Below are 15295 nucleotides of genomic sequence, written 5' to 3'. Positions count from 1 at the left end.
AATAATCATATTTTTCAGATTGATATGTATAATAAACTGGCTTTCTGGTATATGTATTAAAAAAAATTTTTTTTCTGATACAAGTATTAGATGATCAAAATGAAAAACCAGAACATCACAAAAATACATAACTTACCAAAGAAAAGCCCCCCACCCCAACTCTTAAAGAAAACCATATGTTGTTTTTATATATATATATTTATTTATTATTTTTTTTGGAAGCTGGCTAGTACAGGGATCAAACCCTGGATCTTGTTATAATTTTTTACTGTATGTGTGTCTATACTTTTGAAATAAAATAGGCTAACTACATATACTGATTTGCAACTTTTTCCTCACTTAAGAGTTTAAATATCTTTCCAAGTCAGTACATACAGATTTACTTCATTCTTTAACAATTGCATAGTATTTCATCATATGGTTATATCATAATACCCTAAAGAGGCATACTTATAGTTTTGCAAAGAACACCCTTGAACATATATTACACTGGTATTAGCATTTTTATGGAATAAATTTCTTTTTTCTTTTTTTTTCTTTTGGCAGGTGGCTGGTACAGGGATCGAACCCTGGATCTTGGTGTTATCAGCACCACGCTCTAACCAACTGAGCAACCAGGCAGCCGTCTATGGAATAAATTTCTAGGTTGGGTTGAAGTATACATATTTTTTTATTTTAAGAGAAGTCAAACTGCCATTTTAAAAACTGAGGTATATACCTGCTGAAAGATGTTTTGGAGGACAAAAACAAAGTTCTAAGCTGAACTGAATCAGCAGACCCCGAGATAAATGGGGGGTGGGGGAGATATCATTAAACTCATTTGAAAAACAATGAAAGAATAAAATTAGCATACTTTTGGTAGAAGAATGAAGCTACTATGCCTTTGAACTTAAGTCAGTGAAAACTTCTTGGTGGTACTCTCAGACTCAAAATCTCCCCTATGGTTACCCTAAAGAGTAAAAATATTGGTAAGAGGAGGGTGAATTACCTGTAGATGTTCCTCAGGCACTATAACTGGGCCACATTTTGTATGCACTGCACATTCCCCAGTACAATATCTATGAGGATCATTTTCCTTCCGTAGGTATTGGTTTGTGGCACATTGTCTTCATTTCATTTGTACATCAAAATTTAATTGTAAAAATAAAGAAAAGTTCACAGCAGTTAAAAACATGGTAATAAACTGGTAGCTGCTCGATTACTTCATTGATAATGGTTACTATTTTAGTTAAGAAAGTAGTCTAAGAAAGAATTTTGGTTCTATGGGAAATTCTCCTGACCTGGGTTCTCAAACACCCAAATACTTCATAAAGCCAATATTGTAGGCCCATGAAGGAGGGAAGAAAGGTATATGGAGAAGAGAGGACAGCTGCACCCTAGGAGAAGATCTAGTAAGCCTCCTCACAATGGAAAGTCAGGGAAAGAACGATCATCCAACAGGTGCTTTGTCCTTTTTAAATATCTTGCCTTACAGTCTCTATGAACAAGCATAATAAAACATTCTAATGTAAGTTTCACACTTTGTCATGTTGGTAGAATGGGGAGGGCAGAGCACAAATGACTAAAGAAAAGGATCTGCGTTTTCAATTTAACATACCTGCTAAGTAAGATAGTGCCAGCAGGTCTACGAACCTGAAAAGTCTTCTCTAAATAAGAGATAGCTTGCGGGAAAAGTTTGTTCTAAATAAAAGTTGATTAAAAAGAAAAAAAGCCCGGTCAGAATTATAATCATGAGATAAATTATATTTAAAATACGTAAGCATAAGATATTAGTGACTGAGGGGACAAAAGGGAAAAACTTCACAATTCTGGAATACAAATACTAGTTAGTCAAAGGTTGTATGGCAAGTGATACAGAGAAAGCGAGTAAAAGGAAAGAAATTTCCTCATTTTCTAGATGAGTTTGGGAAAAAAAGAGCACTAGACGGAAACTTCCTTCTTCACTTCGATTTAAACAGAAAACAGAAAACACAAATCTTAACTATTAATCTAGATTACAACAAATTTGATATTCCAACATGAAAGTAGTTTTTGTTAAGAAAATATTATGTTTAGTTAAACTCACGAATTACTGCAGCCACAGTGAATTGACTTAATGTGTGTGTGTGACCCCATACAGTTAAAAATCTGATGAGGTTAGCACCTCTATAAACAACTTTGGCATATCACACTGTCAGGCCAATTAATCTTCAGGAGAATGAACATTTCTAGTAAGAGAACGGTATTCTCAGTGTATTTCAAAAATTGTCTTTTTCGCTCTATCCTCAGCATGCCCTGCTCCCAAAAGACTTGAGCAAGTAAACAAACGAGAAGACAAATTCATTATTTACTTATTTTTTTTTTTTTGGTGGCTGGCTTATTGGGATCTGAACACATCACCTTGCTGTTATAAGGCTGCACTCTAACCAACTGAACTAATTAGCCAGCCCAAGAAGACTAATTTAAAATCAAATTATAAAACATGAGAACTAATTTTTTTTGAGTGATTTTATCATATATTGGTGATGATGCAAGATCAACACTCTTACACATTTCTTTTTTTTTTTAACTCTTCTCAAAGTTTTTTTTTTTTTAACATTTTCGTATTTCAAAATTTTTTTTTACTATATTTATTATTATACAATGTAATCATTTTTGTGGCCCTTTACCAATTTCTCACCAACTTCCCCTTCCCTTCCCAATTTCCCTCTCTAGTGGCCTCAGTTCCATTCTCTCCTTTTGAAAGTTCACAAAATTATTATGATTGCTGTATTTTTCAAAACAACTAACTTAATATCAAATACTGATAAAGTTTTGGTGAGTGCATCACAAAGACACCTTTAGTGAAATGGCAAATACATTCACTACCAACACCTTTTCTTCAGTCATTCACAAAACAGTCATGTATATATTCTTTATTGAGGTAGAATTTATATACAATAAAATGTACTCAATTTATGTATCCAATTCAAGCCATAAGTATCTATTACATACCTTTACAAGATATCTTTTCTCAGGGAGCAACCTGAAAATGATGACATAAAACATAAGAATTGCTACTCTGAGGCAGCAGAGCACTGCTTCATCTGTTCAGAGTGTATCTGTAAAAGCCCTAAGGAATGCTGTATGAAAGCATACAATATCTGTTCTCCAAAACTTCACCTTACCTCAGTGAATATTTGAGAGTTTATTCTGTGCCAAAACATGGCCCTAAGCATGATCATATGTAATCTCATTCATTTGGGATGTTAAGGATACAGAAAGTCATCAACTACTCCTAAAAGCTCTTCATAAACTACTACAGATTCATAATTTATCTGTTTTCTATACCCCACTTACACTAAATAAAAATTAGACTACACAATCTCTCTGGTTAATAATTTTGTATACTTTCTTATTATTGTTTACATTAGTATGTCCTCTTATTTTTCCTCCAAGTACTTATTGAGGAGTGCCTTCCAGGTCTATTATTGACCACATCCAAGTAAATCCACATTAGTTCTGTTTAAATTATTCATGATGTACAGACTTCAAATGTATAAACTCCCATGGCCTTCATCTTTTCAGATTTAAAAGGCATTTTCAGCTTAATTTCATCTTGAAGCTACACTAGCCCTTGTTAAGTTCCATCTATGGACTTTTTTTTTTTTTACTTCAGGTAACAGATGAAAATATCTTTAATATTTAGATTCATAACAAAAAAAGATGACAAAATAATGATGTACTTACTCTTCAACACTTTTGTCATAGACAGTCTTGATTCTTAAATGCTCATCAGCATCTCTCTTTACAACATGATTTGCCTTGAGATGAACCTTATTTATGACCTGAAAAAAAGGGAATAGATTTGAAAAATACTTTTAAAAGATGAACAGATTAGCTAATTCAGATCCAAAGTTAAAATTAATGAACTAAGGGCTGGCCCGTGGCTCACTCGGGAGAGTGCTGTGCTGATAACACCAAGGCCACGGGTTCGGATCCTACATAGGGATGGCCGGTTAGCTCCCTGGCTGAGCGTGGTGCTGTCAACACCAAGCCAAGGGTTAAGATCCCCTTACCGGTCCTCTTAAAAAAAAAAAAAAAAAAATTAATGAACTAAATTTCAAGTGTAGAAAGAAAAAGGTAAAAAATAAGATAATTAAAAAAAAGAAAAAAATATATGTGTAATACCCAGAAAAAAAGTCCCTTGGTTCATATTCCACCATTTCAGCATTCCTGAAACTCAAACATCTCCCAAGCAAATGTTATCATCTGGTAGGAAACTACTATGAACTTGAGGCACACAATTAACAGCAGCTGCCAAAAAGATTTTAGGTTTCTCTGTCAATTATTTGTGGTTTCTTATACAGATTACAGTTTTGCTGATTTTGAGTTTTCAGAAAATGACAGGAAGAGACCAAAAATATCTTAAATTACTCTAAAAGAGGACAAAAATTTCCTTACAAAAGAGTGTTTTGCTTTGAATTTTTTCTCCAGTTCTCATTTACATGATTTTTTCAGGGAGGAATAAAAGAGAATAAGAAAGGTCTCAGCTGCATCAATACTTTGTGTAACTCTTAAAATTCAGAAAAAAAATTACATTAGCTAAACTAAAAGTAAGCTATACACTATCTCTTTCTTATAACCACAGTAATGAACAGTCACATTTTTGTTCTTCTACTATTTTGAAGATTTATACAAGGAAAATACAAGGGTGCTTCCAGAAGTTCATGGAAAGATTCATATTATAATTTTCAATTCTATTTTTCCATGAACTTTTGGAAGTACCCTTGTAGAATTTTATTTATAGAAAAACAACTACATTGCATGCTTTTGGTTCAATAATATAACAGTCATAAATTTCCACAATACCTATTGCCTATTCTACTATAATGGCCTGATATCCTACACTTCCAGTCTTTCCCCCATTCCATTCTAACTCATATCCCCAGGTAACAGATTATTTTACAGCCAGTAAAAAGCCATCAGTAATGTCTGAGCACAGCAAAGGGATATGCTTTTCCCAGCTGCATTTTAGCAAACCTGCAGTCTAAAATCCTTAAGTTAGTATTCAAAGCCCTACAGAAGCCAGTGGTTAAGGATCTGGATTCTAGAATTAGATTCTTAGCTCCACAACTTGCTGACTCTGTGATCTGAGGCAAGTTACATAACTTCTCTGGGACCAAGTTTTCTCATATGTAAAATGAGTAACACTACATGTTAATATACGTAAATCCGAATGACATAAAATAAATGCTCAAAAAATGTTCATTGTTATCATTAAAACCACTTCTCCCACCTGTCTCCAAACAAACTGAACTATTCAGTATTTACTGAACACAAATTGTGATTTCTTGCCTCTTCACTTGTTCATGTCACTGCTCAAGCTTGCTTATGCTTTTCCCTCCATGGAATAGTCTTTCCTTCTATTTCCTTAAGTTAGAATCTTCCTCCTCCAGCATGAAGAATGTAGCACATGAAAAGAACTCTGAAACATTCCCAAGATCCTCTCTGACAGAAATAATCTCTCCTACCTTTGACTTCTATAGTACTACTTTCACAGCACATCATTACCTAGATTGTACTGTAGTTAATTATATACTTTTCTAAACTGCTCTGTAATCTACAATGCCTAAAACACAAACATATATCAATCAACCTTCAAAAACTAAAAGTTTAAAGAAAATGCAATGAGAAACAGAATAGCAACTTTTCAGGATGAATTAAACTATAAACCAATAACACTAATGAAATGAATATGCAAACTTGAAAAAATATTATATAAACCATCAAAACTTTTATGTCCATAATATAGCAAAAATAAATAACAGAGTTAAGATTCAAAAAGAATTCAACACATAAGCCCAAACTAACTATTAAAAAAACAAAAACAAAAAAACCCAATATTCATTCATTTACACATAAATTGCATGCCTTCACATGCATGGCACTGTGATAGGCACTTAGATGCAAATATAAAGCACACAGTCCTTGACTTTAAGAAGTTGAAAGTTAATGAAGGACAAATATAGCTGGCCCTCCATGTACGTGGGTTTGAAAGACATCTACTTACAGATCCAAGAAGTTGTGAACCTCAAGCTTTTTGTTTGCTAACAAACAAAACCCAAAATCCCCAACAACACCCAGCTACATCACAAACTTCTGAAATCCAAAAATAAAGAGAAAATTTTGAAAGCAATGAGAGAAAACAACACACTATATACAGGCTGAGAAGAGAAGTACAAATGGCACTGACTTCTCATCAAGACAAATGAAGTCCAGAAGATAATGTAACAAATAGTTAAAGGGCTAAAAGAAAGATGTTCAACACAGAAGTCTATATACAAAAAAACTACCCTTCAAAAATGAAGAGGAAATAAAGACATTTCAGGCAAATGAAAACAGAATTCATCACCAGTAAAACTACACTACAGGAAATGCTAAAGGAAGTTCTTCATATTCGTAGAAATAACAATAGATGGTAACTTGGTTCTGTAGGTAAAAATGAAGACCACTGGAAATGGTAAATATGTGAGTATATATAAAAGACTGTTGGGCAGAAAACAGTTACCACAGCAGGCCTCAAACTGCTATCTTTAAAAAAGTCTGCTTTGAAGGTTGACTTTTCACTGTCTGGGAATTTGAATGCTACCAGTTCCCTACATTGATCTAAAACTTCCCTAAGTAATAAGTGTGGCTCACTGTGCCTACATTGTTTGTGGAAACAATATGGTTAATGTTGAACACTTGCCTGCTTCTGGGAGTCAAGAATTTCAGTGGCTGAAATTGTGCCTACATGACCAACCTCCAATAAGAACCTTGGACTTCAAGGCTCAGGTGAGCTTCCCTGGTAGATAACACTTTGTGTGTGCTGTCACAACTCACTACTGAAAGAATTAAGCAGGTCCTATGTGACTCTACTGGGAGAGGACTCTTAGGAGTTTTTGCCTGATTTCCTCCAGTCTTTGCCCCATGTTCCTTTTTGCTTTGGATCTTTTCACTGTAATAAATCTTAGTTGTGAATATGACTATATGGATGAACCCAGTGAGTCCATCTAGCAAATCATCAAACCTAGGGTGGTCTTGGGAACCCTTAACACAATTATACGCATATTTATTTTCTTCTGTTAATTTCTTTAGATACATATAAATATTTAAGCAAAAATTATAAAACTAATTGTGAAGTTCATAATACATTTAATAATAATATATAATATATATTACAAGAATAGCAAGAGAGGCTGACCAGTTAGCTCAGTTGGTTAGGGCACAGTGTCAATAACATCAAAGTTAAGGGTTCAGATCCCTGTACCAGCCAGCTGCCAAAAAAAAAAAAAAAAAAAAAAAAGGATAGCAAGAGGACCAGGGTGTAAATGAAGCTACACTGTTGAAAATTTCCTATATTTAACATTAATATTAAGTTTAAGTAGCTGTCATAAATAGAAGATACATACTGTAATCTAGAACACTCAATATTTTGCATTTTATTGTAGATCAATTACATTTCAGTTTTAAAAATAAAGCAAAGAGATCCAGCTAAAAAGCCAATAGAGGAATCAAAATGGAATACTAAAGAAAGAACAGAGGAAACAAAAAATCAAATGAAACAAGAAAACAAATAGCTAAATTGCAAACCCAAATCCAACCATGTCAATAATTACATTAAATGTAAACATTAAACATAAACATAAATGGACTAAATATTTCCATTAAAAAGCAGAGATTGTCGGGCCAGCCTGTGGCTCACTCAGGAGAGTGTGGTGCTGATAACACCAAGGCCCCGGGTTCGGATCCCATACAGGGATGGCCGGTTCGCTCACTGGCTGAGTGTGGTGCTGACAACACCAAGTCAAGGGTTAAGATCCCCTTACCGGTCATCTTAAAAAAAAAAAAAAAAAAAGCAGAGATTGTCAGACTAGATAACAGGGCAGGATGCAACTATCTGCTATCTAAAAGAAATTCATTTTAAATATAAAGGCATAGATAGGTTGAAAGCATAAGGATGGAAAAAGATATACCATGTAAATGCTAACCAAAAGAAAGCCAGAGTGGCTATATTAGTATTACACAAAGTAGGTTTCAAAACAAGAAATTTTACCAGGGATAGAAAGTGAGACATTACATGATGCTAAATGGGTCAATTCATCAAGAAAACATAACAGTCTAAAATGTGTAAACACTTAATAGCAGAGCTTCAAAATACACAAAGCAAAAAATTGAAAACTAAAAGGAGAAACAGAAAAATCCACAATGATAGGTGGAGGCTTCAATACTACCTATCTCAATAATTGATACAACAGGTAGACAGAAAGTCAGTAAGAATATGTAAGACCTGAACAGCACTACAACTAACTTGACCTAACTGACATTTATGGAACCCTTGAACCACTAACAGCAGACTATATATTATTCTCAAGTGCACATGAGACATTCACCTAAATCACAATGGAAATTCACAGGAAATCACAATGGAAATTAGAAAATATTTTCAGTTGAATGAAAATAAAATTGCAACAAATTAATATTTGTGGGATGCAGCTAAAGCAGTGTTTAGAGGGAAATTGATAGCTTTAAAGGCTTATATTAGAAAGAAAACCCATTGAATTCATGATCTAAGATTCTCTCTTAAGAAACTTGATAAAGAAGAGCAAAAATAATAATAAGTAGATATCAATTAAATGGAAAACAGAAAAATAATAGAGAAAAATCAGAAAAATCAACAGTTGATTCTTTAAATATCAGTACAATTGATAAACCTAAGCAGAATAACCAAGAGAAAGAGGACACAAATTGCCAATATCAGAAATGAAACAGGGGATATCATTACAGAATTTACAGACATTTAGAGAAAATAAGGGAATATTAAGAAAAAACTTTTTCTTGACAACTTAGATGAAATGAAATCTTTGAAAGACACAACTTACCAAAACACAATCAAGAATAGTTAACTTGAATAGTCTAAAATCTATTAAAGAAAATGAGTTCATAGTTTATGATTTTCCAACAAAGAAAATTCCAGACTAAACATTTAAGGAAGAAACAGGGTGGCTGGCTGGTTAGCTCAGCTGGTTAGAGTGCAGCCTTATAACCCCAAAGTCACTGGTTTGGATCCTGTGCTGGCTAGGCACCAAAAAAAGGGGGTGGGGGTGGGGGGAGAAACAATATTGATTCTACACCTATTCTTCCTGAAAACAGAAGAGGACGAGATATTTCCCAACTCATTCCATGAGGCCTGCATCACCCTGATACCAAACCCAAACTAAGTTATTACAAGAAAAGTAAATGAAACTACAGACCAATATCCCTCAAGAATATAGATGTAAAATAACAAAATATTAGAAAATCAAATCCAGTAAAATGTAACAAGGGTAATAAATCATGACCAAGTGAGGTTGATCTCAGGAATGCAAGGTTACTTCAACATAAAAAAAAAAATCAACCAGTATAATTCACAATGTCAACAGAGTAAACAAGAAAAGCCACGTCAGATCAATTGATACTGAAAAGACATTTAACAAAATTCAATATCTATTCATGACAAAAACTCTCAGCAAATTAGGAATAGAAGGTAATCTTCTTAATCTGATAGAGCACATCTACAGAAAGAAATCTATAACTAATACTCTTAATAGTGGAATACTGAATGTTTTTTCCCTAATATCAGGAACAAGACAAGGATGTCTACTCTCACCACTCCTATTCAGCATCATATTGGAGGTTCCAGCCAGTGTGATAAATCAATATTAACATTAAATAGATGTAATTAGCAAAAGACATATATTGTAGTGCCTAAATTATAGGAGCACACATATGCATAGTCACACACACTCAGAAAAATGTAAAAGGATGGAAAGAGATATACCATATAAGTGCTAATCATAAGCAAGCTGAAATAGCTATATTAATATCAGACAATATAGACTTAAAGACAAGGAGTATTATCAGAAACAAAGAATAACATTTTATAATGCTGAAGAGCTAGAACATCATAAAGACACAATAATTATAAAAGTGAATGCACCTAATAAAAGAGATTCAAAATCTATGAAGCAAAAACTGACAGAACTAAAGGAAGAAACAGATAAATCTATAAACATAGAGACTTTTAAGACCCTAACAATTAGACAAAAAATCTTAAGAATACATAAAATCTGAAATACACTATCACCTCACCTTATTAACAAATACAGAAATCTACACTTGATACATAATATATGTTCTTTACAAGTACATGTGAAAAGTTAAACAGAATAGATCATACTCTAAGCTATAAATAAAATAAATCTCAATAAATTTAAAAGACTGAAATCTTACAAAGGCTATTCTCTAATTAAATTAGAAACCAGTAACGATAAGAATCAAATATTTAAAAATTATATTTTTAACATTTTTAATAACCCAGGATCAAAAAAGAAGTTACGGGGGAAAATAAAAAACATTTTCAAGTAAATGATAATTAAAATACAATGTATCAAAATCTGTGGGTAACAGCTAAAGTTGTCCTTAGAGAGAAATTTATATCTTTTAATTTTTATATTAGAAAGGAAAAAAGTCTCAAAAACAATTATCTAAGTTTTCACCTAACAATACGAGCAAAGTAAATCCACAATAAGTAGAAAGAAAATAATAAGAACAGGAAACAATGACATAGAAATAAACATTAGAGAAAATTACCAAAGCCAACAGGTGGTTGGTTAGTTATTTAAAATGATAAATAAAATTAATAAATCCCTAGCAAGACTTGACTAGGATAAAACAGAATGAACACAAATTATCACATTAGAAATGAAAGAGCTGCTATCAAGCCAACTGAGCAACTGGCCAACCCTAAAGAGCTGCTCTCACTACAGATATTAGAGACATCAAAAGGACAAGAAACTAAATTTATGCCAATAAATTAAACAATTCAGATGAAATAAAGTCCTTGAAATACACAAGTTAAAAAGACTGACACAAGATCAAAGAGAAACTATGAATAGACTTGTATCAAACAAACTGGTTGCCTGGTGGTGGAGGTGTGAGCAGGGATTAACAACTATAAATGGGCACAAGGTATTTTCTGGGGTGATGAAACGTTCTAAAACTGGATTGTGGTGATGGTTGCACAACTCTGTAAATTTATTACAATCATTCAATTGAACACTTAAAATGGGTGAACATTATGATACATAAATTATAGCTCAATAAAGCTATCTTTAAAACAAAAGCAAAAAATCTCTCCACAAAGAAAACTCCAAGCCCAGATGGTTTCATTTATGGACTATACCAAACATTTAAGGAAGAAATGATATCAATTTAATACAAACTCTTTCAGAAAACAGAAGAGAATGGAACACTTCCCAACTCATTAAGCAAGGCCACTGCAATTCTGATACTTTCAAAAGCTAACAAAAACTTCACTGAATTCCCTAACTGGCCAGCCACAAAAAGAAACAAAAAAACTTTCACAAAAAAGGGTACTACAAACCAATACCACCTATTAACATAGATGCAGAAATCCTTAACAATATACTAGCAAATTAAATCCAGCAGTGTATAAAAAGGATAATATATTATGACCAAGAAGGGTTTATCTTAGAAATGCAAGGCTGATTTACTCTTGGAAAATTCAACAGTAACCTACCATGGAACATAAAAGAAAGAAACCATATGATTACCTCAGTAACTACTAAAAATAAATAAAAGCATTTGACAAAATTTGACACCCATTCAGATAAAAACCTTCAGCAAACTAAAAATAGAAGGGAGCTTTCTCAGTCTGATAAAGGGAATCTATAAAAAAAATCTAGAGTTAACACCATACTTAATGGTCAAAAACTAATCCTAAAATAAGGAACAAAGAGCAATGATGTCTGCTCTCCACTTTTATTCAACTCTGAACTCGATGTCCTAATCAATAAGCATGTCCTAGCAATAGGGGAAAGAATTAGAAAACGAAAAGATGTAAAATCCATGGAAAAGAAAATATTGTTCCTATTTATAGTTAACACATTGCTTACACTAAAAACTGTAAAGTGGGAAACTACTAGAATTACTAAGTGAGTTAAGCTAGGTCTCAGAACACAAAGTGAATGGACAGAAATTAAGTGTACTTTTTACATACTAGCAGCAAACAACTGAAAAAATTTAAAAAATAATTCCATTTAACAACAGCATTAACAAATTAAATAGGAATAAATTTCACGAAAGACATCCAAGATTGGTACATTGCTGAAATTATATGCCACCCAAATAAATGGAGAAATACCACGTTCATGCACTGAAAGATTCAATATTGTTAAATGTCCCCAAACTGATCTACAGATTCCATACAATCCCAATCATAAACCCACAAGGCTTTTTTGAAGAAACTGAGAAATTGATTCTAAAATTTATATGGAAATATAAAAAACCTAAAATAGCCAAAATCATCTTGAAAAAGAACAAAGAAAGACAATAATGATTTTAAGATTTACTACAGAAGTAGTATGGTATTGGCGTAAAGATGAACTAATAGATTAATGGAAAAGAACAAAGAGTTCAGAAATAGACTCTTGTTCATACCACCAATTGATTTTTGATAAAGGTGTCAAAGCTAGTCAATGAGGAAAGGTAAGTCTTTTCAATAAATGTGAGAACAACTGAATATCTATTTGGCAGAGAGAGAGAGAAAAAAAGGATCTTGATCCCCTTCCTGTGCCATATATATAAAAATTAATTGGAGATGAATCATAGTCTTAAAAGTGAAAGCTTCTAGAACATAAGAAAATATTTTTGTGACCTGGGGGGCTGGGAGGTAGGCAAAGATTTCTTAGAAAGGACATCTTTTGTTGAGGATATGCAGCAATCATAACTCTAATACACTGCTGCTGAGGATGCAAAATGGTACAATACTTTGGAGAAAGGTTTAGTAGTTTTTTATAAGGTTAAACATTCACCTACCCTTTGACCTAGCAATTCCATTCCTAGGTATTTATCCAAAAGCAATGAAAACATAAATCCACAAAAACCCCTGTACAAGAATGTTTACAGCAGCTTTATTTACAATAGTCAAAAACCAGAAATAACTGAAATGTCCATCAACAAGACAATTGAAAAACCAATTATGATATAGGCATTCAATACTCAGCAATAAAAAGGAATGAATTACTGTCACATACAACATATGAATCTCAGACATAATAATGAACAGAAGCTAGATACAGAGGAGTACATACCATATAATTCCACTCATATAAACTGGCAAAGTTCTAGAACTGGCAAAACTAATCTAGTGTTTAAAAAAAAATTAGAACAGTAGTTGCCTGATGGTGGACAGGAGAGACTGACTGGCACAGGACAGGACATAACTTTCTGGAGAGATGAGAATGTTCTATATTGTAACAGAGTTGTGAGTTTTACATGAATGTCCATGGATGCATCTGTGTCATTTAAATACATGTATATTTTACCAAAATACTTTTTAAAAGTTACTGTAACTTCCTGCAACATTAACAGAGGTGTGGTCGCTAATATGTGTACAGTGAATACTGTAGTTATTGCCTATACTCTGTCCAGGTTAAAGCAAGGAGAATGGTGAGAACAACTTGCTACTACATACTCTAAGAAGAACTAGGAAAATTTATTAGAGATTAGAACTCTCAAGAACTTAATAGTTTGCTTTTAATATCTGAAGCACTATCATTATTGAGTTTGTTCAGCCAAGAGGCATAAACAGAAACAGAGCGTGGAAGTTTCGGGAAGAGTTTTCAGCTCCATGAAGAGAACTTGAACAATGGTCATCTCCAAAAAGCAAAGGGGCTGCTTCTGGAGATAAAATTTCCCTACCCTTGGTGATGTTCAAATATAAGTTTGAGATCTACACATTGGCAACATCCACTAAATGAAAACAGCTACTAAGTTTCCATCAAGCACAGAGATTTTGCAGCCGTTTAAACTACTTTCTGTTATTTTAATCCAATTTCAAAGACGGAAGTACAGGGCTTTGTAGGAATTTTTAAAAAATAGAATTCAGCTAAAATGCAGTGTCATAATAAAAACTGTAATACAGCTACAAACCCCAAACTTAATATTTTGGCTCACATGGTTATGAACAGTATGCAGATAACATTTCTGGAAATTACAACAAAAATGAATGGCCTTAGATTTCTGAGCTAAAGAGAAAATTTCTACGTGAATTTTTCTTGACAAAGTAAGACAAATTATAAAACCTGCAGCCCTGCCTCAGGTACTGTCTCTCCTTGCCTCCAAGAATATTGATTATCCTGGGCCCACCTCTGAACTAAGGAATCAAAGTATAAGTCACAAACTTTATCCCAAGAAACCTTACGATTTAACTACAAAGACAAGACATCCCTAAAAAACAAGCCATTACCACATCACAGTACTTGGTTAAGTGCCAGAAGAGAGTACAGATAAGACATACTGTGAAATGGAATAAACATTCTGCTGGGGTGGTTTCAGCAAGCTACCCTGAGGTTAGGGGACGTGAACTGAGACTGAAAGAATTTAGATAAGGAGAAAAACGGGGTGGAAAGGAGGCAGACACTTGCAAGTCAGGGTAACAGGATAAAGCAAGCAAAGTGATGAAATAAACCTGAAATTTTGTCTCTAGAGCACCCCCAATAACTCTCCAACGACTTCGTCTTGCTCGCCTACCAATTTCTTCCCAAACTTTTAGGTCAGTTGTTCCCAACAAGCGGCATCACCATCTGGGAATCTGGACCCACTCCAACGTTACTAAGTCAGAGTGGGAGAGTGGGGCAGCAATCTGTGTTTTAACAAGTTCTTCAGGTGATTCTGATACTCGCTCAAGTTTGAAAACCACCGCTCCAGGGCTACCTGCTAAGCGGAAAGTGATGATGTTCTGACCGCCTAACTCAGCCACTTTACGGGTGCAAGGAGCTCACTGGAGATCTCAGCCCCGTAAGTCTCTGTCCGAATTTCGCTTTCTCCTCCAACACTCCTCCCAGTCACTACCTCTTTGCCAGTTTCTCCCATATTACTTTACACTCACGGGGCCCACTCCCGCTCTCCGTCGCCCTACCTCAGTGTCAGAGGGGACGTGGTGCCGGCAGGGAGAACTGCCCAACGACATAGGAATAGATGTGGCGCTTGCCCGGAGCCCGCTCAATAGCAATAAGGTGCCTCGGACCCACAAAGAACCGCTCCAGAACCACCGGCTCCGGCTCGGGCCTGAACCCGAGCAACCCGCTCCTCCACCCCACTCGGCCGCCATCTTCAGGCCGAGCGTCGTTACCATGGAGTGCGTGACGCCTCCGCGCCCGGCGCCGGCCCCGCCCCCTCACCGCCCCAGGGGGTGGAGGTATTAGGCGACGGAAAACTGTCTTCCGATTGG

The 15295-nt window shown here is 34.5% G+C and overlaps 1 protein-coding gene across 2 annotated transcripts in view; it reads right to left on the bottom strand.

The window, feature by feature from the left end:
- The window catches only part of LMLN (leishmanolysin like peptidase), a 76405-nt gene extending 61206 nt beyond the window's left edge, over window positions 1-15199 (bottom strand). For both annotated transcript variants that reach the window (XM_063113303.1, XM_063113304.1), the window contains exons 1-5: window positions 14984-15199; window positions 3709-3806; window positions 2974-3004; window positions 1598-1680; window positions 989-1106 (exon numbers count right to left, since the gene is read on the bottom strand). In XM_063113303.1, the coding sequence (XP_062969373.1) occupies window positions 989-1106; window positions 1598-1680; window positions 2974-3004; window positions 3709-3806; window positions 14984-15199 (546 nt within the window). The remainder of the gene's footprint in view (window positions 1-988; window positions 1107-1597; window positions 1681-2973; window positions 3005-3708; window positions 3807-14983) is intronic.
- Between the last annotated feature and the right edge of the window lie 96 nt (window positions 15200-15295).

This window comes from Cynocephalus volans, chromosome 1 (genome assembly GCF_027409185.1).
Source record: "Cynocephalus volans isolate mCynVol1 chromosome 1, mCynVol1.pri, whole genome shotgun sequence".
Taxonomy (NCBI): Eukaryota; Metazoa; Chordata; class Mammalia; order Dermoptera; family Cynocephalidae; genus Cynocephalus; species Cynocephalus volans.
Note: the sequence above shows the minus strand (reverse complement) of the source record. Positions and strands in the feature narration are given on the sequence as shown.